General features: G+C 43.4%; 1 protein-coding gene across 5 annotated transcripts in view; it reads left to right on the top strand.

Moving 5' to 3' along the window:
* Positions 1–25,113, top strand: part of ATP8A2 (ATPase phospholipid transporting 8A2) — a 787,448-nt gene extending 762,335 nt beyond the window's left edge. For all 5 annotated transcript variants that reach the window (XM_043998327.1, XM_043998326.1, XM_043998328.1 and 2 more), the window contains 2 exons: positions 9,842–9,933; positions 18,683–25,113. In XM_043998327.1, the coding sequence (XP_043854262.1) occupies positions 9,842–9,933; positions 18,683–18,780 (190 nt within the window). In that variant the 3' untranslated portion in view covers positions 18,781–25,113. The remainder of the gene's footprint in view (positions 1–9,841; positions 9,934–18,682) is intronic.
* The last annotated feature ends 2,703 nt before the right edge of the window (positions 25,114–27,816 follow it).

Raw genomic sequence — 27,816 nt, forward strand, 5'->3', positions numbered from 1 at the left:
CGCGGGATGAGAAGGCATGAATGGGTTGGTATCAACACTGAATGAGTCCCCACGCTGTTTCAGTCACAGCTCCAAAGACATTTGGATAAAACCCTTCACATCCTTAGAAGTGGGGATCTAGGGGTAGCTAGATGGCACAGTGGATAAAGTACCGGCCCTGGATGCAGGAGGACCTGAGTTCAAATCTGGCCTCAGACACTTGACACTTATTAGCTGTGTGACCCTGGGCAAGTTACTTAACCTTCATTGCCCCACAAAAAAACAAAAAAACCAAGAAGTGGGGATCTAAGCATTCTGATCTTCAACATCTTTTGCCCCCAACTCCACCTAAGCAGGCCTAAGCCTTCATGGTACAGTATGATGTGTCACAGGCACTGTCTATATCACATGTAAAACTATCTTAGCTGGAATAGCCTTTGATATGTACGACCCTAAGTCCCAGTCATGCTTCTAAGGCTAGAACTTTTTTCTCTTCACCAAAAACAACTTTCTCCTACCTATAGCTGATGCTACAGTCTCATATTCTTACCCCTAGAATAAGGTGCAGCTTATTTTTTCCCCCTGGGGAAGAAGGTAAGGAATGACATCATGCTTTTGCTCTCTCAACTCATAGAATCATAAATTTAGAACTGAAAGGGACTTTTAAGGGCATAAAATCCAAACTGAGGCATGAGAAGTTCAGTGACCTGCACAGAGCCACAGAATCCATAAATGCCAAAGGCAGGATTCAAATTCCGGTCTTCCTAACTCCCAAGTCCAGCCCCCAGCCACAAGACCATTCTGCCCTTCCTCATGCACCTTCATCACTTGCAGATACAGTTGCACAGGTACAATTGTACCTTCTTCTTTTAGAGCAGCCTCTGGGCCATGACCATTGGCTTTTTAAACATGTTGCCTTCCCTTGAGATTCTATTTTCTCCTGTTATTCCCAAAAGTATCTATTGCCATTGGAGTTTTTCTACTGTCACCCCTTGCCTACCACCACAGTATCTTGTCCCTGGCATCTCAAGGTCACTTACTCCTTTCCCAAATGTCATACTTCTCTTTTCTTTCTCCTGTTATGACTAGGGCCTGACCTTTTCACAGCCACCCAGGCTCAGAGTACCCAGCTTCCCCATTTGAGATGAGCCTTACTACCTCATTCTAAGACTCATGAGGCAATGGTTTCCGTATGCACTGGGGCTGTCATTCAAATCCTACCTTGCCTGCTCAGCTAATGAGGTCAAAAACAGTACTGCCTGTAATAGACTAAATCTCCCTTGGGTAATGTGCCTCCAGGAAAGATGTATTTGAGTTTCTTCTCACCCACCCCTCTTAAATGCAATAGTTAGATAGCATTTATTAGCACCATTTCGAAAGGGAAAAACAGTACTGAAACATAAATAGAAAACGAATTCATAGAAACCAACTGGGTTGAAAAGCTTGGTGAGGGGAGAGTTATTGGTTTTTCTTTAACCCAGAAAGATGCCATATGGTACTACTTTTCAACAGCAGCCATCTTTAGAAATCTCTGCTAGACTGGGGAAGTGAGTGACAGGACAGCATGGTCCCTTGGGGGTAGCCTTATATTCCTTTATGACCTCCTTTCCTACCAAGCACCCCCCCCAACTCACCTACACCCTGATTGATTGATTGATTGATTTAAGTTGCAACCCTGGCTATTAGGTCAAAAGGATATCTTGTTGTTTTACTGGGTGTATCAACTTTCTTTTTCAAATCCATCCAAAGCAAGAGCCTGTCTTGTGTAGCTATCCATAGAGACTTGTTCTCAAGCCTCTGGCACATCACTTCCTATACCAGCCTTTCTTAATTTGAGGATGCACAAATCCACAACCTTGTAAGGAGGAGGCATTTTCTTGCATCCCTGGATATGTTCTTAAGAACTCCTACTTTCCCCCTCATATTCTTTGCCTAAATATATCATTGAGGTAGCTTCTTGAAAAAGAAATCTCTCTTTTTTTATTTCCCTCTTGCATCTTAGGGAAGGCAATAAGAAGCAGAGGCTACAGACAATCAAAATGTGAAAAAGAGGAGAATCTGATCTCCCTAACTCCTAAAGGTGGGGTACAGGCTTAATTCATGCTCTGAGCTTCATGGTACAGTGGGGAAAGAGGAATAGCCCTAGAGCTGGAGGACTTGGGTTCAAATCCCACCATTAATAGTTATCACTTAGGTGACTTTGAACAAGATTCTTAGCCCCCCTGGGTCTCAGCATCCTCCCTTGTGAACAGAAGGAATTGAACTAGATGGCCTCTGAGTTTCCTTACACCTCTATATCTGCAATCCTATAATCCTGTAACTTTTTTAAAAGGGATTTCAAAGAGAATAGATTAAGCTCCTGCTAAGAGGTAGTATGGTCACAGTGTTGTGGAAAGAGATGGATTAAGTTATATTAGATTAGATGACTTTGGACCTGGTTGAACAACCGGACTTAAAAAGTAATGAATAGGGGCAGCTAGGTAGCACAGTGGATAAAGCACTGGCCCTGGATTCAGGAGGACCTGAGTTCAAATTTGACCTCAGACACTTGACACACTAGCTGTGTGACCCTGGGCAAGTCATTTAACCCTCATTACCCTGGGGGAAAAAAACCCAAAAAACAAAAACAAAAAAAGTAATGAATAATGGATCAGTGCTAGTCTGAAGGGGGATTGCTAAACCAAAGGTCAAAGGGTTCTGTCCTTAGCCTATCAATAGCTTGAGTGAAGGTGTAATAGCAAATCTCTCACAATTGCAGAGTTGGGAGAGAGAGCTAATACACTGGATCACAAAACAGATTCTAAAGAGGTATCAGAAAGCTAGAGCAATGGGCCATACCTAATTAGATAAAATGGAATAGCAATAAATGTAAATTACTACAAGTCAGTTTTTAAAAATCAACTGTGTAAGCAGAGAATGGGAAAAGAAGTGGCTAGACAATGGGTCATATGACAAAGATATAAATTTTAATGCTGCATAAGCTCCATCAAAGTCAACAACAATTTGACATAGCAGGTAAGAAACTAGTGAAAGAATGCCTTTGGCTGTATTAACTGAAGGAACACATGCAGAAAAGGGATGTGATAATCCTCCTTTAACCTCACCCTAGTGGGACTGTATCCAGAGTATTATAGTCACTCCTGGGCATTCAATTTTAAGGACACTGACAAACTCCACAGGGAGATGACCAGGCTTGTGCGGGGACATGAAACTATACCACACAAGGATCTTTTGAAGAACTGACAGTGTCTGGCTTAGAGAAATGGGGAAAACCCCAACAATACCAAGTCCCTGACAAGGAAAAGTGACTTAATGAATGGGCTGTCTTGGAGAGGTAGAGGGTGCTTTCCATACTCTAGAAGCCTTCCATTGATGGCTTGATCCCATATCAGGAATACCATAGAGTTCCTCTTCAGGTGCCAACTTTGGTAAATGATCTCTGAGATCTCTTTTGGTTCTGAGATTGTAAATGTCACTTGTTCAAGGGTATTAAAGAAGAGTTCCTAACTCTGTCATGAAGTCAACCCTATGACCTCAGGGGTTCCTTCAGACGAACACACATAAAACAATCAGCCATGGCTATAAGACAATAAGGTAACAAGTTATAAATATGACATAAGTAGAAATTCCAAGGAGGAGAGAGTATCAGTGAGGACTGGAAATTTCAGAGAAGACTTCATGGAGAAGGTGAGAACTGAGCTCAACTTTGGAGGGTGAATTTGATTTGGATAGGTCAGAGGGAGGGCATTCAAGGGTGGCGGCAAAAACCCGAGAGAAGGAAAAGGGATTGGAAGAAAAGTAATGTGTTCACATGACAGTGAGAAGAATAACTTGACTAGGTCTAAGGTTTAGGTTGGGGAGCAAGAGAAATAAATGAATGTGAAGGGTGGAGCGGGTTTTGGGGGAGCTTCGTAAGACAGGCAGAGGAAGTTTGGTTCATCATAATAGTAATACAAGACCATTGGTTTTTTTAAGCCTGAGAGCTGCACAATGAAAGGTAAACTTATTGGAGGAGATAAGTATTAAAGCAGGTTTTAAAAGAAGGGTGGAATGTGTATGGGTTTGCAGAGAATCAGTCCTTCATAAACAGCAGAAGCTGCATGGCACAATGGATGGAGTATTGGAATGGAAATCAAGAAACCCAAGTTCAAATTCAAACTCAGCTATTTATAGACTGTGTGACCCTTAGCCCTCAAGTCACTTAACTTCTGCTTGCCTCAGTTTCCTCATCTGGAAAATGGGAGTAATAATAGTACCTCCTTCCCAGGGTAGTTGTGAGTATAAAATAATATTTGTAAAGCCATTTGCAAACTTTAAAGTGATATATAAATGCTAGCTATAGTCAACAAATATTTGTTGACCACAAGGGGCTATCTTAGGCAACAAGGGAGGTATGAAGTTAAATAAGATATAGCTCCAGACTTCAAAGGGTTTAAAATGTAGCAGATTACTAATAACTATTAACATAGTACTTTTGGAAGCTTCAATGAATACATTGTTACAGATAGAATTCCTACATTTTTTTTTTTGGTCTCTTACTGCCAAGGTAACCTGTACTTGGCTTTGGTAAGTCCCTGCTTTAGCCCACTTTTTTTCCTGGCTACTAAAGGATATAGGCCACCGAGCCACTATGGAATATTATTCTCTGGAGGCCTTTAAAAACAATAGTTTTTCTTTGCCTGGGGTTCCTTAGGTTTTCTGATCCTGTTTGAGAGCAAGGAGATGTCAGGCTTAGTGACTTCTCAAGTAAATCTTTCCAAACCATCTGCTTTCCAGTCACCATCAGTTAATTGAGAAGTGCAGGTGGTATTCCTTTAAAAAAAAAAAAAGTAAGTTTGAGCTGTTGCTGCTTCAGCTGTGATTCCTGTCAGAGAAGAATGGCTACTGAGCAAAAATCCCAAAGTCCAGTTGTAATCATTCCCATCATGCTCAGCAGATTTGCTCATTGTGAGCCAGGGTGCATTTGTGATTTCCTAAGGACAGCTTGCTAACAAAAGTCACTCCTTTTCCTGTTCTATAAAACAAGGTCATTGGTAGATTGGATTAGAATGACTCCTTTAGGTCCCTCCCAGCTCAAAATTTGTTATGCCACCAAAACACTCATGTGTTAGCACTAATGATAGCACTAATTTTTAAAAATGAAAGCACGTTACTATCCCTAGGCCATCTTAGGACCAGAAATGGAACAAGATGTTGAGTAACAACACTGAGCTTAGAACCTAGTTAGCAAGAATAATGATTTAAAAAAAAAAAAAAAAGGGAAATTACCAGAAGGAAGGAGCAGCTAGATGGAGCAGTGGATAGAGCACAGGGCTTCGAGTCAAGGAGACCTGGCTTTAAATCCAGCCTCAGACACTTACTAGTTTTGTTACCCTGGGCAAATCACTTAACCTCTATTTGCCTCAGTCCCTTATCTGTAAAATGGGGACATATTGAAGGAAAAAATGGCAACCCACTCTTTATATCTTTACCAAGAAAACCCCAGGGACCAAAGTCCACAGGGTCTCAGACAGGACTAAACAACAACAAGCAACAACCACCAGAAGACAGGAAGCTTTCTCTCTCGGTGGTTGGGCCAAGGCAAGCTCTGTGTGATGCCATAGTCTGTCCCCCTCACACAGAGCAGTGGCCTGGGTCCCCTTCCGTTTTTCTGTCCCCCTCCCCCTCCAGAGACTTGTACACAAAGTCTCCTCCTGAGATTTTAATTCCATCCCTGTCCATGTCAGTGGGATTTGTCTCATTGCTTGCCTCAAATGCCACAGTTGCTGGTTGCCTTTCAGTCCATTACAGAGTCTTTGGTAGGAAAATATCTTCTCTGGCTGGCTTTCAGCATTATTACTGAGGAGCACCAACGATCATCACTGGGTGATTTAATGCATGTTGAATATTTGTAATGCCATTGGATCCAGGCACACCAACAGAGAAAGCATAGACAGAAACCACTTACATCCCCTCTGGACAGGCAAATCAAGGATAGCCCACATGACTCCGTCACCACTAAGGTACATTGACACGAATGTCTTTCTGACATGGGATGCTTTATTTGAACCAAATCAATTTCTTCCTTCATAGCACACAGGGAATTGCCTGTTATTTCAGTGGGTGATTCATAATGGGAACTGATGGACAGATTATGACTTGATGATAAAGGAAATGGGTGCCTCTGACACCTCTAGTGTGCTGTTGTTTACACACTTTGAGAGCTTTCCTGATATACCATAGAACATAAGGTCCTTGAGATCAGGCACTGTTTCATTTTATCTTTGTATTCCCAGCACTTAGCACGTAGTAGGCACTCACTGAATACTTGTAGACTTATTTTAAAATGTTTTATTGATGCTCTATCTTTATAAGTCATTTCCAAACTCCTATTTGGATTGATCCCTTTCTTTCTTGGGAAAAAGAAAATGAAGCAAAAACATGCAATAGTCACTCTGTCCAACAATGTATATGATATTCTGTCCTGGTAGTCCCCCACATCTCTACCAGGAGGATGGAGATTTGTTCCTTATCTATTCTTCAAGATCATCATTTGATTTTTCAATTACTTAGAATTCAGAATCCTTTTTTTTCTTTTTCTTTCTTTCTTTCTTTTTTTTTTGTGGGGCAATGGGGGTTAAGTGACCTGCCCAGGGTCACATAGCTAGTAAGTGTCAAGTGTCTGAAGTCAGATTTTAACTCAGATACTCCTGAATCCAGGGCCAGTGCTTTATCTGCTGTGCCACCTAGTTGCCCCTATCAGAATCCTTTAATGATCCTCTCCTTTGCATTGTTGTAGTCATGTATATTATTCCCTTGGTTCTGCTTATATATTATAAGTGGGTTTCTCTGAATAGCTCATATTCAGTCCTTGCTACAAAATATCTTCCACTTTATTCATATACCATCATTTTTGCAGCCAGTCTCCCAATCAACAGCATCTCAGTGGCTCAGTAGATAGAGCCCTGAGCCTAGAGTCAAAAAGTTCTGAGTTCAAATCCAGCCTTCAGTACTTAAAAGCTGTGACCTTTGGCAGGTCATTTAACCTCGGTTTGCTTCAATTTCCTCAACTATAAAATGGGAGTAATGATGGTATCTATCCCCCCACCCAGGGTTGTTGAGAGGATCAAATGACATAATATTTGTAACAGTGCTTACCATGGGACCTGGCAAACATCAGGTGCTGTATAAGTGTTAATTATCATAACAGGCACCCATCTTGTTCCCAGTTTGGCATCTATTGAACCTTTGTTCCTGTATTTGACTTGCTTGGGACGTATGCCCAGTAGTGGGATCATGGTCAAAAGGTACAGGCAACTTACTTTTCTTCCATAACTCCATATTGAAATATTTAAGAACCATTTCCAAAACCTGAAAACAAAAGCTTTTTTCCTCCCCAATCCACAAGTTACTTAAAAAGTCCTTAGGGAAGGGGTTTGTGAGATGTTGAGCCATGGGAAAAATCCTGAGTTTGCATTCTGATGCTTGATCTCCAAGCCCGTGGCACTTTCCAAGTGGGGGCATGAGGGAGAAAGAACAATGCTGACTGTTTAGAGAAACCAAGTTAAGAAGCATTCATATGAAGAAAACAGGGCTAAGGAGTCCATCAGATGGCTTTCTGCCTGGGAGTAAATGGTTTTCATGATGCCACGGTACTGGAAGGAGCTCTGGGGATCTGAGCTCTCACTGGGTGGGGGGGAGAATAGAAAGGGGCACATGATAAGCCCACATTCCTCTCCTCTCCTAGAAAAGTCAAAGTTAGCCTTTGATTAAGAGTCATATGCCCTACCCTGGGATAGCATGACCTTGAGGGGTGATGGGGTAGGAGGGCAGGATGGGCCAGCATGACTCTTACATTTAGGTAGGCTCCAAATGCCTCTTGTGAACCCTGCAGCCTCAAGCATGGACAAGAATTCACAAGGCTGCCTTGCTGCTTTCGGATCTGGCCTGTGTTCTGGGAATGGATCTAAGCCATTTTCATGCTGGGTCAGGCAGGGAGGGCGACAGGCCCTTTCTAAAACTTTCCATTTCCTGAAACCAGAAAGCTCTGGAAGCTGCCGAAGTCTGCACAGGGGCAGGCAGCTTGGGGACAGGCAAACTTGAACATGCTTGCTCCTCATTTATCTGAGGGTCACTGTGGTCAGGGGCAGGTGCTCAGCAGGGTCCACTGAGATTAATTTGGCCAGTGGAAGAAGGGGAAAAATCATTTGAGAGAAAAGGCAAAGCCTGTGTGATGGCATAGAGAAAGCATTTGGCCTCATCAGCCCTCCAACATTTTGCCTGGCTCCACTGAGCCCAGACTTCCTTTTAATTGGTGATGAATTAAACATTGTGATCTTATCCAAGACAATAACTACAAAATAGTTTGTTCTGGATACCGAAGTGCAGAGCACACCTCATTTCCTGATCAGGGGAGGGAAGGTAAAATCCCAAAGCCAGACAGACTTTGAGCAACTCTTTAAGAGAAAAGAAGGAAAGGAAAAAAAGACTGACCCTGGAACCACAACCATACTCTTGCAGGCCCTGGGCTTGGGGATTCCTAGCTCTAAGAGAAAGACTGGGAGTAGAACCCCCAGAGATTGATTGAAGACATTCTGCCTACTTGGCTAGAGGGAAATGACACTTTTGTGTATGAATTATGAGACTCCTGACCCTCGAGGCCTGAAAGTGTGGTCTGGGGCCCTTTTGACTTGCACGTAAAAGAATCTTTGAGTAAAGCCTCCACCAGTACTCCCAGACTTAAGGAATTCAGGACTGGAGACAGTGTGCCTAGCCCAGTCATCAGAAGACTTGATTAAGTAACTGGACTTGGGAGTCAGGAAGAGCTAGATTTGAATCCTGTCTCTCATATGCTAGTATCGGACTTCCCTGAACCTCAGTTTCCCATCTTTAAAGTGGAAACAATAGCACCTACAGGGCTGTTGTGAGACTCAAATGAGATCATGGTACCACAAAGCAACTTAAAAGCACCTTATAAATGTTATTACTGTTGTTACTAATGACATCCTAGAAGGAAGATGACAAAGCTCATTAGGCTATAGAGCTGTTTGAAAGCCTTTTTGGTTTTTAAGTAAACAGGTCAGTAACAGTAACCACTTTGGACCATAACTCCTATGTTGGTCCAAAGTCAGGACACCTTGGGAGGGGTCATTTTCAAAAATGATGACGATGATTCATATCTTTGTGGCTTAGACAAAAATTCACTTTGATTTCAGGTGTTATGGATCTGAACACAAGAAGTGAGTTCTTTAGAAAGAAATTTCTCTTGATTAGGTATAGGGTGGATTGGGCCTTTCAAAAGACAAGCAACGTGGGGCAACCAGGTGGCGTGGTGGATAAAGCACTGGCCCCGGATTCAGGAGGACCTGAGTTCAAATCCAGCCTCAGACACTTGACATTTACTAGCTGTGTGACCTGATCAAGTCACTTAACCCTCACTGCCCTGCCCCCCCCAAAAAAAAAGACAAGCAATGAGGAAGGTTGAACTGCTGCCATTCATGACTTGATATTCACAAAGGCAGGAGCAAAGAAATTCATCTTCCCTCCTCTCCATGGTGTCCTGAGAACTGGTATGAAAAGGGCATTTGTAGTACCCATTAATGAAGTGGAAGGTGAAGAGCAGGGCTGTGTGTCAGGCCAACATATAACAGAGAAGCTTTTTAAAGAAGAGAGGGAAATGTACTAACAGATTTCATGGCACAATCGCATCTATTGTAAATAGAGGAACAACTTGTGGAAAAAGGCACTTCTCTTGATGTGGAGAAGCTTGCTTTCCCCTCCTCTCCCTTGTCTGTTTTATTTTACAACCTGAAGTTATTCTGCAAGTACCTCTGAGATGTACTTAAAGGAGCTGAAAACTGACCCACGTTTGATTTCCTTACAGCTTGAATGAGCGGGATCACTTGTTAAAGAGACTGGGCAGAAAAACTCCTCCGACTCTCTTCCGTTCTAATTCTATCCAGCAAGGTGTATCACGTAAGTAACTGGCTGAACCCCAAACAGGTAAAGAGAAAGGGGAGGCTTAATTAAGAGCGTAGGCAGTGCTAATGGGGAAAGAGGACTGAGCTGCCAACCCAGAGACAGATATTTGGAAGTGGAATTAGTGTATATGGCCCCAGGCAAGTATAGCTTGAATGTAGGTAATTCCCTGGGACCCAATCAAATGCCTGAATGACAAAATCCTTACATTTAAAATCCTGATGTTTTCAAGATCTCTCTCTCTCTCTCTCTCTCTCTCTCTCTCTCTCTCTCTCTCTCTCTCTCTTTCTCTCTCTCTCTCTGTCCCAAAAGGATATTTTTTAAAGCTAAAATACTTTGCTTTGAATTCTTTTTTTTTCTTAAAGAAAATGTATAAACTCTGGTTTACATAAATATAACAACACTCTTATGATGGTCTATAACTTTCCAAATTTGTTTAACCTGGGCCCCATTCCTTTCCCAGGTAAGCACTTTCCCCTAATTCCCCTGTTACATTTTCACACCTTTTTGCTTCTAGATCTCCTGGCAAAGATGCCTGACCTTGGTAGGGGCACACACAGAATTGGCCGTATCATTGACCCTTTGAAGAGGTGCCCTCTGCCAGCACAGCCCCTAGGCCTCTGGGAAACATCTCTGGGCAGACCTACCTAGGCAGGAGTGGACGAATAATTCTTTTCTGAGAGAATGCTCAGAGAACTGAAGGTTTATCGGAGTCTGAGGTGTGGACTACCTCCAGCTTTTAAAGAGAGGCCTGGAAACCCACAGGAATGTACCCAAAGAACAAATCTTGAGGCTGGTGGAAATCTTGGCAAATGAGAACAAACCAAGTAGCTTGTTGGATGGACCATTTGTAGTTAAAGGACTTTCAAAAATGTTCTATTCAGGTTCTCTAGCATCAGCACTCCCTGCTCAGTCTGCTTAATGTCAAAGGCCCTTCTTAGCTAGTCCCGTGCCTCACTTATTCTCACCCTCCCTGTCCCACTCTGTCTTCTCCCCTATCCTTTCTCCCACTTCCCTTTTGCTCCCCTCTTGCTGCTCTGGCTCCCTCCTAGTGCCTCTCTTTCCTCTCTGCCCTCCTCTTTCCCCTTGTCCACTGCTGCCTTCCCTCCCTCTTTTGAATTCTCCCCTCCCTAGGGAGGTCTAGGAGGAAATAGCTGGCAGAACAAGAAGGTGAAAATGGATCAGTAAAATCGTTGTCAAAATACATCATTGTGTACATAGCACAGACATTGAAAGTATTTGTGCTAACAATCTGAGCCGAATTATATGTGCTAAGAGCCCAAGAAACCTTGCAAACCAAAAGAAAAAGAATTGGTTTTCAAGCTTCCCCCACCCCTTTCCCTTCCATAAATGAAGAAAGGCTCCAATGGCCACCAAAAACATATATAGGGTCATCGGTAGTGCAGGATCTGTGCTTCATGGGAATAACTAAGTCAGTGCTCGTAGGGAAGATACCTCATTTCCTAAGCATTAATTACTATGACATATTTTCTGACTCTGGGGAATGTGATGGAATATACAACAGGCAATCCAGGAAGCACAGTGCACACAAGTTTCTAAATGTAAAAGTGCCTCTTAATGTTTGTTTTGTTTTATTTTATTTTATTTTATTTTTTTGGTGAGGTAATTGGGGTTAAGTGACTTGCCCAGGATCACACAGCTAGTAAGTGTTAAGCGTCTGAGGCCGGATTTGAACTCGGGTCCTCCTGAATCCAGGGCCTGTGCTCTATCCATTGTGCCACCCAGCTGCCCCAGTGCCTCTTAATGTTAATCATCAGAATAACAACAATAGCTAGCACATAATACTTTAAGATTTGAAAAGTGATTTACATGTCATCTCATTGGATCCTCACAATAATCCTGGGAGGGAGGTGCTATTCTTATTATCCTCATTTTACAGATGAGGAAACTGAAGCTGAGAGAGGTTGGGACTTGCCCAAAGCCCCAAAGCTTAGAAGTATCTGGGGCAGGATTTGAACTCCATGCACTGGGTCACCTAGTTACCTCTGCAGAATCTTATTTTACTTCAACAATTCACAACTTGATGGAGAGCCAACTAATTTTTTTTTTCATTTTAGAAATAAGTGGTTATGTAGTGGTTAGTTTTTACTGAGGAAAAGAGGCTTTAAGCAGCTTCTCTTCCTTGTTACTGCCATAAATATCTAACATAATAAAAATTCACAGGGCTAGGAGTCAGAAAAACCTGGATTCTAACCCTGCCTCTACCACTTACTATTCTCTGTATGACTTGGGGGAAGTTAGTTGAAAACCTCTCTGACTCTATTTCCACATGTATAGGTTAGAGGACCTATAAGGTCCCTTTCAGCTCTAACATTCTGTGATTATGTGAGACTTTCTCCATCTCATCTACTGAAGATCCCCTCAGCCTATTTGTGCCTTGGGACAGACTATCATTGATGAATGCTGTGGATTCTTATAGCAAAAGCCACAGAATAGCTGTGTATGCAATCCGGCCTCGATGACCACCACCTCCCTTGAGTGACAGAAAAAACTGTTGCCTTCATTAAGATTTCACCAAGGGGCAGCTAGGTGGCACAGTGAATAGAGCACCGGCCCTGGATTCAGGAGTACCTGAGTTCAAATCCAGCCTCAGACACTTAACACTTACTAGCTGTGTGACCCTGGGCAAGTCACTTAACCCCAATTGCCTCACAAAAAAAAAAATTTCACCAAAACCCAGTTGGATTTAAAAGATCTGCCAGCAGATGGCATTTAAACTAAGTTGATGAAAAAAATGTATGATTGATTTCTGGGTCTCATCATGTGTCTTGCCTAGATGGAGGAGAAAATGGCCTGGCAATTCCCCATCTTTCCCTTCTCTATCCCCTTGTCTCTGGTACCAGCTGGATATTTAGGAAATGCCTGCATGAGGAAAAAAAAAAGAAAGCCCCCAAGTTGTCTCCAGGTCCACATTGTTATTTTCAGGCTGTTGAGGCTTCCCTCAAGATTTATGAAAGTGGGAAATTAAAAAAAGAAAAGCAGAAGCAGCAGAGGAGGAGGAGGTTTCTAGAGAGCTGAAGCATTTGGATGCAAACAGCAATTAAAAGTTCATTAGCCAGAGTCCTCCATGCATCATGCATCTTTGTCATGCTGATGTTCAGAGGGACTGGGCAGGAAATCCTAGTCTGTTAGGTTGCTTTGTCTACCTGTTCTCCCACAACTGGTCTGAATCCTACCTGAGGCTCCTGTAGGAAATCATGCCCCATATTTCTTGTTAAAGCATTGCGTCCTTTTATTCCTGAAGAGATGAGTGGCCAGCCCAGTCTAAGCAGACCTGGCTCACAGCCCTCTGGAAACACTACCAGATATTTCACATCATGAGAAGGGTGGTGAAAGAGGCTGGCTGCCCTGTTGATTGCTTTTCCGAGGCGGTGACCTCTTTAGCCTTTGTCTGTCCAGTGGCATGGACATGTTTGGTAGGAAGAAAAAAAACCTCTTCATTAGGGCCACACACCTGATCTTTGCGCTTCTTCCCATGACTGCATGACTGAGCAATACCCTTGGAATGCCTGTGGGAAGCCTGGTGCAGGGCCCTCACAGGAAGGGCCCCACAGATTCTCAGGCAAAGGAAACCCATTGCACACTCAGGTCTTCCAGGGCCGTCTGGAAGTGCCACACACAGGATGAGAATCTGATATTACTTCTTCTCCTGGGCCTGAGTCCAGGATTCTGGGTGTACCTCCCAGAGGAGGAGGACAGTTGATCCTTTCATTTAAACTAGACCAATTCATGTCCTAACACAAAATCATAGGACCACCGTTTAGAACTGGAAAGACCCTCAAAGATGAAACGGTCTAACCCCCTTCTATAGATGAGACCGAGAAAGGCAAAGTTACGTGTTCAGGGTGAACAACATAAAAAGCTCACCAGTCATAGGATCCTGAACTGGAAAGGGACCTTTGAGCTCATATAAGCCAACTCCTCATTTTACAGATGAGGAAACTAAGGTACAGAAAAGTTTGCTGAGGTCAGACAGGTAGTAAGTAGCAAAGTGAGACCCAGGCCTCATGACTTCCAAATCCAGCATTCTTTCCACTGTCCCCCAGATTGCTTCTATCCAAAAAGACTGATTCTATCAAGTCAGCATTCATTTTTATGCCCATCCAAGGTTTTCTGATGAAAACATTCTTTTCTAAAAAAAATGCAGCCGTGTTTCAAACATTGGCTGATTGTTTGCATAGCCACCTTCTTTGGCCACAGGCAGTGCCTCCTGGCTGGGCAGACTGACTGGGGCTTAGGACATCTGGCACTGGTCAGTTAAAGACACCCATTTCTTTCTTCTTGCACTGACAGGTATATAGGATTTACTCATTCATACATACATACACACACACACACACACACCCCTCATATATGTGTGTGTGTGTGTGTATTTATCTCCCTTTAAAATTTTGCAAAGGAAATGTGCAATTTCTTTTCCTGTCATAGTTCCTTCCTTTTCTCTCTCCCACTCCCATCTCCCCCATCCCCTACTCCATGAACACACATACACACACACACATGCACACACGTACACACACCCCTCCACAATAGATGTATTTGTACAATGAAATACATCCAATTAATTTCTCAAAATATCATTACTACAAAGTGATGGAAACAATTACCTCTTTTTTTTTTTTTAGTGAAGCAATTGGGGTTAAGTGACTTGCCCAGGGTCACACAGCTAGTAAGTGTTAAGTGTCTGAGGCCGCATTTGAACTCAGGTACTCCTGACTCCAGGGCCAGTGCCCTATCCACTGTGCCACCTAGCTGCCCCAAAACAATTACCTCTTAAGATACTACCTACCCTCTCTGCCCAGTACGTCCCCCACTTTAAATAGGCAATAAAACAGAACCTTGAATTTATTCCAACTAAACAAGGTCTTGGTGGAGGGGGTTGGGTGAGGGGATCCTGCTGAGCACTGTGGGCATTATAGAAGGTCTGCAGCATACCTTCCACGAGTGGACAGTCTAGTTGGAGAGATGAGATGGGAGACCACCTGAGAAAATGGAGAAGAGTTCACATTTACATAAAGCTTTCCAGCTTTATGAAGCACCTCCTTCACAAGGACAACAAAGCTGTGGAAGAGGCATTCTGAGTAACCGAGATACTAAAGACTATACTAGGTACTGAGGGGGACGGAAAGCATTGGGTCAGTGGTAGATGGGATGAGTCCAAGAGTGCTTTTCTGAAGGAAAGCTCAGACCCGGCCCAAAAAGGTGGACGACTCTCTTCCAAAGAGCTCCCTGCCAACCCTCAGAGCCTGCCAGGGAACTCATGCTGTGGAGATTCCCACTTGCAAGTTGGTTTGATTTGCTATTTGGGCAAATCCCATCTTTGCTGGACCTTAGTTGAATCAATTGATCTCCATGGTCCCTTCCAGAGGTAAAAATCTAATGACTGCATCATAGGAGCTATTCTTCTTATAAGTCCCCTTTTTTTACAGATGAAAAAAAAAGGTACACAGAGAAGGGAAGTATTTGCCAGAAGCCACACAGCAAATGTTAGCATTGGTGGTGTCCCAAAATTGCTGACTCTTGCACACTCTGACAGACCATCAGATGTTCTCTAGAAATATTCAGTTTTTTAAAAAAGCCCAGAGTTCAACCCTAAAGGATTGCTTTCTGATTAACTACCTTGGGAATATGGGATTATTCATTAGGTTTAGCTTTGAAAACTCCAGAGGAAAGACTTCTTACTTGGACTGAAGTAAGAACTCTTCACAATGAGTACCTTGTTCTGAGCAGGGAATCTGGGGTGTGGTTTGAAAGGTTAGGCTCGAGGGGAAAAGGAGGTTTGGAACAGCCAGGCTCTAGCTGGAAGAGGGAAATTTTCATTGTCCAGGTTGGTGATTGAAAACAGTGGTGATGCCCATCCCATTAGGCAACACCAAGAGAATAAAAAACCCCCAGGAAAACTGAGCCCAATGAAGGCAGTTTCAGGGCAGTGATGTCCAGCAGCTTGCCCATAAGTCTTAAAGCAATCAGAATCAAAGCTTTTGAGATTTCAGATAAACCTTTTTTTCAGTGTAAGCACAGGGGAGAAACAGACAAGCACATGATCATCCCACATACACAACTCATTTTGACCCAGGAGGTCAGTGGCATTTCCAGGCACAGATCAAGGGAAGAACACCATGCTCACATATCCAATTACTGAAGGGGTTCCCTCCTTATTAAAAGTTTCCAAAAACTATCCCTAATCTCATTCTGTCTGTATTTTTTTCTCTTCAGTCATTCGATCAGCAAGCATTTATAAGCACCTATTATGTACTGGACACTGTGCTAAGTGCTAGGGATACAGAGAAAGGGAAAAGACAGTCCCTGCCCTCAAGGAACTTGCAGTCTAATGGGGAGATGACATGTAAACAACTAGGTACACACAAGCTATATTCAGGATAAACTGGAACTAATCCAGAGAGGGAAGACAGTAAAATTAAGAAGGCTCACAAAAGGCTTCTGGAACTTGAGGAAAGCCAGGGAATGGAGATGTGATGGGGGAAAGCCAGAGAAAATATGCACAGTTCAGGGTTGGAATTTTTTACATGAGGAATGATAGCAAGAAGGCCCTTGTCAAAGGCTGGATAGGATATGAGAAGACTGGAAAGGTTGGGGGAGGGCTAGGCTTTGAATGACAACAGGGGATTCTTATATTTGATCCTGGAGGTGACAGGGAGTTACATGAGTTTATTGAGAGTTTGAGGTGGAAAGAGTTACAATATACTTTTGGTTCTTTCTCTCCATTTTCCCCTTCCCTTCTTTTTCACCAAGATTGAAGACACAAACTCTTCCTCTTAAGCTTCTTTCCCCTCTCTCTCTCTCCACCTTATTCATGCCCTTCTCCCACTTTATGGTCCCTTAATGGCTCTCTTTTATATCTTCCTAATTCTCCCCCAGCATTGCTATCAGCTCAATTCCACCTCCATGTCCACAAGCAAACCCGCTGACAGGTCCCTCCACACAGGGCAGATGGACACCATTGCTCCAGCCATGCTAATTCTTGGTTGACACACACAGCTTTGGCAAACAAGAAGTTTGATGATGGCTCAGAATGGATGGTTTCAATGTGTCCTGAAGATGGTTCTTTTTTTTTTTTTTGGTGGGGCAATGAAGGTTAAGTGACTTGCCCAGGGTCATACAGCTAGTAAGTGTCTCAGGTTCTCCTGAATCCAGGGCCAGTGCTTTATCCACTGTACCACCTAGCTGCCCCTGCTATCCTGTCTTAAAGAAGGAGCCTTCTCCTATTTTGTTTTTTCCCCTCCTTGAGGCTTCTCACAATCATTAATCTGCTCAAACACATATGATTTGGCACACCTCTAAAAACCAAGTAAATTCATCCACACAAACACATTTGCTTTATTTTAGAATCCAGTAGATATTGCCTGATCCCAACTTTGCAGGATTGATATTTTTTTCTCCTTTTAAAGGATGATTGTTGATTAATGGTCCCATTGTCAGTGATAAATCAGGTAATCATAGAGTATCTTAAATTATTAGATTAGATTATCCACCTCTTTATTATCATTATTTACCATCATCCTCGTGTTTTAATTTAATGACAGTGTTTACCATTTAGGTGTTATAACTCTCTAAACCCTTGACTTACAAAGTCCAGCCAACAATGTAAGAGTCATTTCCTTGCCCTCTTGATATGTGAGAAGCCCACTGTCAGGGAGAAGAAAGAAGAATCAGTAGTTTTCCTCAACTGTGGATTGTACATGCCATCCTTCCTTTGAACCACATGCAAGAAATGAGCCTTCTGTGGGCTAAACTGCTAATCAATAAATTCCTCTTAAGAAGCTTACCATGTTACCTTATTTACTCAGACTGGAAGAAAACTACTTTAAATATTTGATTGCCAGTCTGAATCAATCTGATTTCTTAAAAACCTAGGAACGCTTCAGGCATCATGAAATTTCTTTGCCAACCTTCAGTATTAATATTTTTTTCTTTCCTCCAGCATGTTTACAACTTTGTAAATTACTCTGTAAGCCTTCAGTTACAGGCAGTCTGGCATTTCTGGTGCAGAAATCTCTTGATTGGTGTTGGGAAAATCTAGATATGGACCAGTGCATCCCCTGTTAATACATCTTAGTCTGTGGTTGGCAGCAATAGTTTCCTCACTGGGAAACCTTCTCCCCCAGAATTATTATGTTTCCCTTCATCAGTGAGTAGATGTGCCTAAGAAAAGCAGCTTAGGAAGACGGAGCAAGAGATACCCTGAGCCCAGCATGGACGTAGTCTCTAGGGCAAGGGCCCTAAACCTTTTTGTGTGGCCAAGACCCCTTTGGCAATCTGGTGAAGTCTAGGGACCCCTTCTCAGAATCTTTTTTTTTTAAAGCACTAAAAATAAAATACATCGGATTACAAAGGAAACCAAAGGTTAGTGCAAATATACATGGAATTTTTTCCCCATCCAAGTTTACAGAACCCTTCAAATTCACCCATGAACCTTTTTTTTGGGGGGGGGATTCCTGTGGACCTCAAGTTAAGAACACTTGCTCTGGGAGAAGATGGTGCCACTCAAAGGTTAAAGTAGTCCTATCCCTTTTTTCTTCTTCTGTGACAGATGTTAACACCTCGGGCCTTCTTCTAGTTCAAGCTGATTAAATTGGGTTGAGGTTTCTCTGGCCAGTGTTTCAGCTACAGGGGTAGCCTCTCTACCGTACAAAGACAGTTTTATCATCCCCAAGTGTCCTGAACTGTGTTCTTGAACTGACTTGCCCTTGCTCCCTTCTTTCAGATGGATATGCCTTTTCCCAAGAAGAACACGGAGTGGTCTCTCAGTCAGAAGTGGTCCGCTCTTATGACACAACCAAACAGAGAGCTGGAGTGCAGTAGGACCCTACCGGGAATTGATGACATTGGATGCCTATATCCAGCATCCTTGTCTAAGGCTGGCAGCGAGAGTAGCGGAAACACTGGAAAGAAAAATCATTTCTGTGGCCTTAGCCAACAAGTTTGTTAATGATGTCTCCCCTCTGCAAACCCCGAGTACATATGGCGGGAAATCGTTGTTTCAATTTGTCCGCAATGCTCTGCCTAACTTTTGTTTATGTTGTTATGAAGCATTCGACTGTGCTCTGTGAGGTGTGAAATTAAAAACATTATGTTTCACCAATACTGAAACATCAGTACAAGTTGTTCTGGGAGAAAGGTAAAAGAATTTTATGTTCCGTGAGAAACCTATCTTGTTTTAATTGGAATAGGGGTATGGAAACTTCCTGTTTTGTTAACTTGCAGATTAAGTGCGCCAGAAGCATGTAAACCTTATGCCAGAGTGGTTGTTCCCCTTGCTTTGATTTAAATGTTGTTTGTATGAAGTTGACATAAACTTCTTGATTGCAATGAAATCACAAATATGTAACAGAATGACCAATCTGAGAATATTTATCTTAACCTTTTTAGCCTCCTACCTTCCCAGCAGTGCTAACACATAGGTGATCCAATGAAGTATTCTGCAGCCATCCTATGGGCTTTCTAAGTCCCTTCTAGCAGTTTTTTCTTCCCCGCACGCACAGACAGTATTTCTCTCCTTCAGACCCTCTGCATGGTGGGCCAGGCGTGCTGGTGGTATGGTAACCCAATGCTGCAACTGTCCCAGCCGTGTGATTTCCCTGGCTTCTGGCCCCTAGGCCTGCAAACTCAACAGAATCTTGATCCAGATGTGAGAAATCCCATTCCTGCCCCTTCTCCCCCTAACCCCTACCATCACAGAAGAGACATAACCACCCTGCATTTACTCTGTGCATTCATTCTGTCATAACCAGGCAATGTCCTGGTGGCCGGTGCGCAGGGCCTGCCTGCATGTGGTAGAAGTTCCCGTATTACCTCTTAAGCTGATTGCTTCACAATCACCCCCACACCCAGCAGGTTGGGGCCTTTGCAGTCGGGGCTGCCTGTGGCCACACCCATGCTTCCAGGAGTTCAGAACCCATCTTGGATATTCCCTCCCATACTTAAGATGAGTTCTAGTATTTCTCCCGGAAAGGACAAAGGGTTAGCAATCCCCTTTCATACTGGAGGGGGTCATGGAGTGCGCTTCTCCACCAAAGAGGAGAAGTAGGTAAAAGGAAGAAAGTAGCAAAGAGGAAGGACTGAAAAAGGAAAGATTGCAAGTGATGGAATGGTGGAATGGGGAAGGGGGCGGGGCTGGGCTCTCCTTACATTAACTCTACATCGAGTGTGAAGGAAGCCTTTTGGCAAGGGTAGGTAGCATCTGGCACTGAACACTGTTGTACAATACTGTTCTTTGAAAGAATGAGCCCCAGGGTATTTACACCATCAGCCCACTAAGTCCCTCAGAGGGGACAAAGAATTAAAAATGAAGTGTTAATTGAAATATGCTGACCAACATCCCAAATATTGCCTGGAAAGGAAGCCTACTCTTGCTCTCTGGTAGGGTGTCCATTTATTTTTGACCATTTCAAACACTGGCACCTTCGTAAGATTGACTCAGCATCCTGAATCCTAAGAAAAAGGATGGGCTGAAATACTGCATTTTTAGGACTGCACGGTGATGTACAATGCCACATCTCCAAATTTTGCTAAAACTCTGGATGCCTTGGGGCATGAACAAGAGCAGTGAAAGCCCTTGGTAAACTACCAGCCTCTAGGCACATCCCCTTCATTTGAGTTGCCAATCTAGATTCTTGACTGGCATGAAGTAAATACTGTTGAACAGCCTGTTAATGACTGGCATTTCCGAGTCACTCTGTGGATTGGGATTTGGGGAAGGATTGGAAGGCAGCAGGAAAGATGAGATAATAGGTGTAGATCATCTTTCTCCCAATATCACTAAAAGGATCAGAAAAATCTCAAGGAGAGTAATGTGCTCATTCATTCCATAGCATAATACAAGCCAGCTCTTGGAAGGTGACCACTTGGGAAAGTCAGTACCCATGGTGACTATGAGGGGATGACAAGAAAGATGCCCATTGTCACATGCACCTGTAGCAAAGGTCCAAATGCCAATGTACTTGTATGTTATTGGAAGGCGGTTCTGAAGGTATGGGGGAAAAAAGAAACCAGAGACAGATTTGCTTCAGGCATCCTCCAACCTTTGGCAATAGTTCTAGAATCTTAAATCCTTTCATTTAGGAATTAATCCTGTTTGGAATTGCCTCTTTCTGAACTTCCTTCAGTCTTACCAATTCAGATCCATTCAGCATGTTTCTCCACTACAAACGACCCTTCCTGAGATTTAAGTATATTTTCCATTTTAAAAGATGGACCGGGGGTAGCTAGGTGGCGCAGTGGATAAAGCACTGGCCCTGGATTCAGGAGTACCTGAGTTCAAATCCAGCCTCAGACACTTGACACTTACTAGCTGTGTGACCCTGGACAAGTCACTTAACCCCCATTGCCCCGCAAAAATAAATAAATAAATAAATAAATAAATAAATAAATGCTTACCAAAAAAAAAAAAAAAAGATGGACCACTCTCTAGAAAGAGTAAGGAAATCTATACAACAGGAAAGAGCGGAGGGAGAAGATCCTTTCGCTGTTTCCTTAGTCCGCTGAGCTTCCCTATAGCAGAATGAATGATCTGGGTTTCTAAGAGGAGCAGCTGCCACTTGATGTGATTTACTTAGCTGGTGCAGACTTAGAGGCTGTATCACTTTGCCCTATCTCTCAATTGAGGTCAGAGTGTCACGCACAAAACCTCCCCAGAATGAAGCAGTGGGTTGTACTAAGATGCATGTGTTGAATATTGGCTCAGTAGAGATCCCATATGGAAGCTGTCACTAGACCATCCAGTGTGTGACACTGGGGCTGGCAGGTCCAACTCTCTCAGTACCGTAAGATCCTAATCTGGATCAGGTTGAATCCTGCAAAACCCGCCCCAGGTCAAGACCTAGCATTCCTCTTGTTCTCTGGAACCATTACAAGCCTTAATCTGTCGTGGTACACAATTTACTCTTTAGGGTTGGTGGGCATGAATGATGGATGACTCAGCATGTTCCTGGCCACGTAGGCAAAAAGAAAGGACGGGTCACTCTATGTAAACTGAATTCTGGGTTCACTTGCTGAGATGCTTATGCCAGCAAAGACAGCCTTTGGAAGGACACAGTGAAGAGGCGATTGCTTGGGCAGGCTGGTGGAGCAGAATAAACTGAAGCTTTCTGCCTGGCAATCTAGGTTAACACGTCGGTTCTGATCAAAAAGGACTTTCATTTTCCAGTCCTCTGTCGTGGCCAATATACTGGAACTAAGTTCTAGGGAGCCACTGACGCATCTATCCCATTCTCTTTGGGTTTCATCTCCGAGTTCCCTCCTTCATCCTCCCAGGAAAGAAAACACAAACTTTTTTGGTTTGAAACCAATGTACCACGCCATGCCTGCACGTTGTGGGTGGAAGACACTGTTTCTTTAACTCCCTTAGAGAAATATATATATTTTTAAAAGTGAACCAAGGATTTAGCCGAGTACCGCTGAAAAGTCTGTTGACGTTTTCTTTTCCTTGACAAGGCTTCGGGTCTTGCTGTAGGGAGCTGGCAGTAGAAATGGGTAATAACTTGTCAAGGAAGAAATAGTGTGTGTGTGGGGGGGGGGGGGGGAAATCAGTGTTAGTTGCTGATGTGGAGAAATTTGTCAGATGTATCTATTATGGCCACCAAACATAACTGTTTTTCAGGTGGCTAAAATCTGTTTCTCATCACAATGACCCCTTAATTCGCTTTTGGAACCGTAAAGAAGGGGGAAAAACCAAACCAGTTCTCATTTGATTTCCTGGTTTCTGAAGTTTTTAGGTCCCAGCCCCTAAATTTCCCCGGGATCCCTCCCCCATCCTTGCTCCATAGGATCTATCCCTTGTTTTGAAAACAATTGCACACATTTCAGCTAAGGTTTGAGTTACAGCCCAGGGTCACAGTGCTCAAGTAATTCAAGGAGTGATTTAACCTCAGCATTTGTAAGGAATCCTTCATCTCCTGAGATCCATCGAAAAATACAAATGGGGACCTGGGTAACTGGGTGAAGTAGTTAACCAGGTCAAACCAAAGTGTCTCCTACCATAACCATTAAAGGGCAGGGAAAGCTTCCTGCAGATGAATGAATGGGAGGTGGGGGGAGGGCACATACTGAACTCCTAATCCAGGGGCTAAAAAGGAGTGAGTATATAGACGGTGGGTTGTCCAGTGGGTTTTTAGTGTTTGGCCTACACTGGCCGAAGGCAGACATTCATCTAAGTGACGTAGCCTCTGGGGAAAGGATTTACTCTCGTGCCATCCAAAATAACTGGTTATTTTTCTGTCCTAAAGGAGTAGGAGGAAGATAACTCTGAAGTTTGGAAGGAGGACCCTGGGGCCAATCCTAAGGGTTTTCCATGTTGCCAAATGTTTCAGTTTTATGAAAGGGGAGAGCATGAGGGTCTATAGGACTTTTCCAGGTTCAGGTCCAAAACTTCAGTGACCCCTTCCCTGTCTTCTACAAAAAAAAAAAAAATCCTCTGCTTATTAAACAAACATGGCCGTTCAGCAATGGTTTGCCTTCAGAGATTTGGACGGGCTCAAACCGTTGTGTTCTCTGGCTCTCCTTCTTGGATAATGGGTGAGGCTTTAGAGCTTTGCAAACACGGCTGATCTGTCCTCTTTACAAGCTTCTCCCTGGAGCCCAGAATGAGCCAACATCATAAATGTACATTTTATTCTACTCTTATGTGAACTCATTCCAAATCAGCAACTTAAAGTATGGGCTGCTTAATTAGCATTTGACTCGGGAATCTAAGAGGCAGCCTTAGAGACAAGAAGGGCTACTGAAAAAAAGTAGGAGCAGCTGGCCTGAATGTTAAACCCTAAACCAAGATCAGAGGAGGCCTAACTTGTAAGTCATTATGATTATAAACAATACCTATGGAAGTAGAGTGTCCACTTTAAGCACTAACAGAAAGGAAGCAGGCTGAATACATGTCAGGGAGGGTGATTTGGTACCCAAGGCACCAAGGTAGCATCCTCTCAAACACAGACTCCTTGCCCCAGTTAGCTGTGAGAAGTCTACCCTGGTATTTCTCCCATAGCTTCAGACCAGGATCACATATCCTCAAAACATTAAACAAAAGGCTTTTCTGCTGGGCCAGTGACAACTTACTAAATACTTCATGCATTCACACTATACAGTTAGTGTCAGGTCACTATGACTGAGGAGGGAAAAAAAAAAGAAATTCGAACTTGGGGTTAATCTCCAACTAACTATTTCCAGAAAACCATGAGAGTCAAGCTAAGATCAGTTTGATTAGTCACTTTCCCAAAGTGGAAGAGGGGGAAGGGAAACTGGAAACAAACTTGAGGAGCAGAATAAAGAAGGGAACCCACTTAGATGGTGAGGTAGTCAAGTTGGAGAGAGATGCACTATCCAGCTGTATGATTCCATTGTCATTGGGCAGAATGGGGGGCACCACCCTATACCACTGTTCACAAAAGCAACCCCCCATCTGAGTCACACCTGTTGGGAATAAGCAGATTTTCTCTTATCAGGAAGTTAGTGCAAATACTAAACCTCATTCTCTCCTTTTCATACTTTGTCAGCAATGAATGTGCTCAGAGTTCACGCTGGCTGGCCTCTGTCAAAATATGGCAGCCAAGGAAATAAAAGCAAACGCAGAGACACAAAGGTGGTCTTCATTCCCAGTGCTGGTAGATGCAGATGGGAATGGGCTGGTCAGTGGGTTGATTAGCCTATCAGGGGCCTGGATATTTCACTAGCGTGTGGCCCATTGTTCCTGGAGGTCAAATATTCTGCTGTCTGAATGACAGAGTCATCATTGTGTCTTTTCATCAGCAAGCAAAGTCACGTGCTCCCTTGTCTGTCATATCTGTGCTTGGATTGCTTAAATATTGTTTTAGATGGGGAGGTTTTAATCTGGATATGCAGAGTGAAGCAGTGCTGTAGGGGAATGTTTAATTGGCTCCCAGCAGAGCGACGGGAGCTTCAGTGGTGTGTGGGGGTTTTTTTTCTTTCCCTCCCCCTAGAAGTGTTGCCATTTTCACGTCCTATTAATGTCCTCTGGTAGTTAAATTACAGGAGCACATTACAGTAGAGTTGGGTTCCCTCCTGGAGTGAATACAAATGAAGGTCATTTACTTGCGGGTTTTTTTAGAGGGTTTGGAGAATTTAGTGATTTGTAGCTTTGATCAGTCCTGTTGACTGGTGTATGTCTGCACAAACCTGTTTCAAATAAACCTTTTGTTAAAGTAAATGATTGGACTCTGCTTTCTTTTGGAATTCTCTTCTCTGCTAATAAGCAGTTGCTGCCATCAAGGACCCCAGAACGAAGCTCAGAATGGTTTTGTCAGCAGGTGCAGCCTATCCTGGGCTTCATGAACTGGTGGCTTAGGGAAAATATTATTTAAATGGCCGGAGCACAAGGGAGTTTGAGTTCCAGATTAGGGAGGCTTCAGGCTATTCCGAGGATATACTTTTGAAAAGGAGAGATGGGATTAGGGCCCACTGAGCACAGATCTGCTAACAACAATAAAAAAGGATCTTAAGAAATCGGCTAATTCTCTGCCTTGGTTACTTAACCTGCTCTGGTTTACCTGGGATTCTCTGCAAATGGAGATAAGGGCTGTTCCTCCCTCATTTCAGGCCATACCTTCAAAGCGCCAGTTCATCCTATTGTTGCCTATTTTTTTTTTTTAACAGCATGCAAGATTATCAACTGTTCTACATTCATGCGGTTGAAATTCCCTTCTCAAGAGTACGTCATAATGGCATTCCCTGGGAAGACAAACATTATAAGCACCCTGGCTCCATTCCACAGTCTTTCAAGTCATATTTCCAACATATATTGGTGGTTTTTTAGATTGGGGGGAAAGGGAGTGTGGGTGCCCAGGAGCCTGTCCCACCTTCTGCCACAGTCATATTTTCATATACATAAGAAGAGCTCTGTGCCCCTGGGAAGTCAAAGGAGAGAAGACATGGGTTCTACTTCCAACTCTGACATGTGCAACCTGTGCGATCTTGGACGAGCCTCAGTTTCCTCATCTGTAAAATCAAGAGGTTTGACTAAATGATCTCTAAGGTCCCTCCTAGACCCAAATCCTCTCCTGGCTTGCATTGTACATGTTCGGAGAGGAGAGGAGAGGAGAGGAGAGGAGAGGAGAGGAGAGGAGAGGAGAGGAGAGGAGAGGAGAGGAGAGGAGAGGGGAGGAGAGGAGAGGAGAGGGGAGGGGAGGAGAGGGGAGGGGAGGGGAGGGGAGGGGAGGGGAGGGGAGGGGAGGGGAGGGGAGGGGAGAAGAGAGGATCCATTAAAGAAATACCAAACTGTACAAAAGATAGACTCTGGAACCTGAAAGGGCTTGTGATTAATTCTACTGCCCCCCCCCCTCAGATCTAAGCCTGGTCCACAGTGGCTACAGCTGCTTTCTCAATCATAAGAACTTTCATTTTCTACTAGTATGTATGGAATGAACCTAATGAACATGGCCCAGGCCTATCAGCTGTGGCCACAGCCCCAGAGGCACGGGTGCATGGCTTCTCCACTTCCAAAGCTATGGATGAAGTCCTTATGCTAGACACATATGGGGACATGTAAGTGAGGAGATCTGTATGTCCTGCCCAGGTTCTGCCCCTCTCTATACAGAGATGGAAACATCCACTCATATATACATCCATCAGCAACCTCATAGATTGCATCACAAACTTTTTGGACACGAAAATTCCCTCCCAAAGGTTTGAGTAAAAGTCATTGAAAGCCAGCATGAGAGTTCCAAGCCATGGCTTTTACTGGTCCTGCCTCTGCAGAATTTGTCTCTGCTTCTATAGCTTGTTGGAAACACCATCCTTTACTTGTGCCCAGCAGAATGGAGGTTTGTGGCATTTGGGAAGAAGTTAGTGAATACTGCGTTTCTGTCTAAAGCAATGTCTTCATTAGCATGTTATTCCTGGAAAAAAAATTCATAGGAGTTTGGAAAATTATTCACATCCAGCTATTTATTTTTAAATGTTATGACGTGTGGGGGTGGGGGGGAGGGACCAACCCAGAGGTTGCATAATAAACTTGTAGACCTCTTCAAGAGGGAGTAAGTTCTGAAGACCTTCCTTCCTTCCTTCAGAGGAAATCTCTTCTTTCTGAAACTTTCCCTCCACTTCCTGTTATACATACGATCCTTTTAGGAGAATTTTCCAACCTTTTCATTTTGAAGCCAAGTATTTGCTACAGGGACTGCTCAGTCTGTAGCTGGGGTTCCCAACTTCTCATAACAGAAAATGGGTAGATTCAAACCTCCTGGTCCTCCAGCCCAGTCCAGAAACATTAAAGCACAATAGCCCTTAAGAAAAAAGTTACTGGGGGCAGCTAGGAGACACAGTGGATAAAGCACCAGTCCTGGATTCAGGAGGATCTGAGTTCAAATCTGATCCCAGACACTTGACACTTACTAGCTGTGTGACCTTGGGCAAGTCACTTAATCCTCATTGCCCTGCATAAAAAGGAAAAAAAGAAAAGAAAAGAAAAAAGTTACTCAGAAGACTGAAGTTTCTGAAATCACTTAGCACAATGCCTGGCACTTGGTAGGCACTTAAATGTTTACTGACGGAATGAAAGAAGTCCAAATATCATTTATGTGTATTCTAATGCTCAAGAGAGGTTATCCCAGGGGCGGCTAGGTGGCACAGTGGATAAAGCACCGGCCCTGGATTCAGGAGTACCTGAGTTAAAATCCGGCCTCAGACACTTGACACTTAACTAGCTGTGTGACTCTGGGCAAGTCACTTAACCCCAACTGCCAAACAAAAAAAAAAACAAAAAAGAGAGGTTATCCCAAAGGCTTCATCTCCAACAATTTGTCTCTCCTTTCCATATTTAGCACACTATGCACCCAGATACTTCTATAAGTGCTAGGGATATAAAGAAAATCTCCACCCTCAAGGAGCTCA

This window comes from Dromiciops gliroides, chromosome 3, assembly GCF_019393635.1.
Source record: "Dromiciops gliroides isolate mDroGli1 chromosome 3, mDroGli1.pri, whole genome shotgun sequence".
NCBI lineage: Eukaryota > Metazoa > Chordata > Mammalia > Microbiotheria > Microbiotheriidae > Dromiciops > Dromiciops gliroides.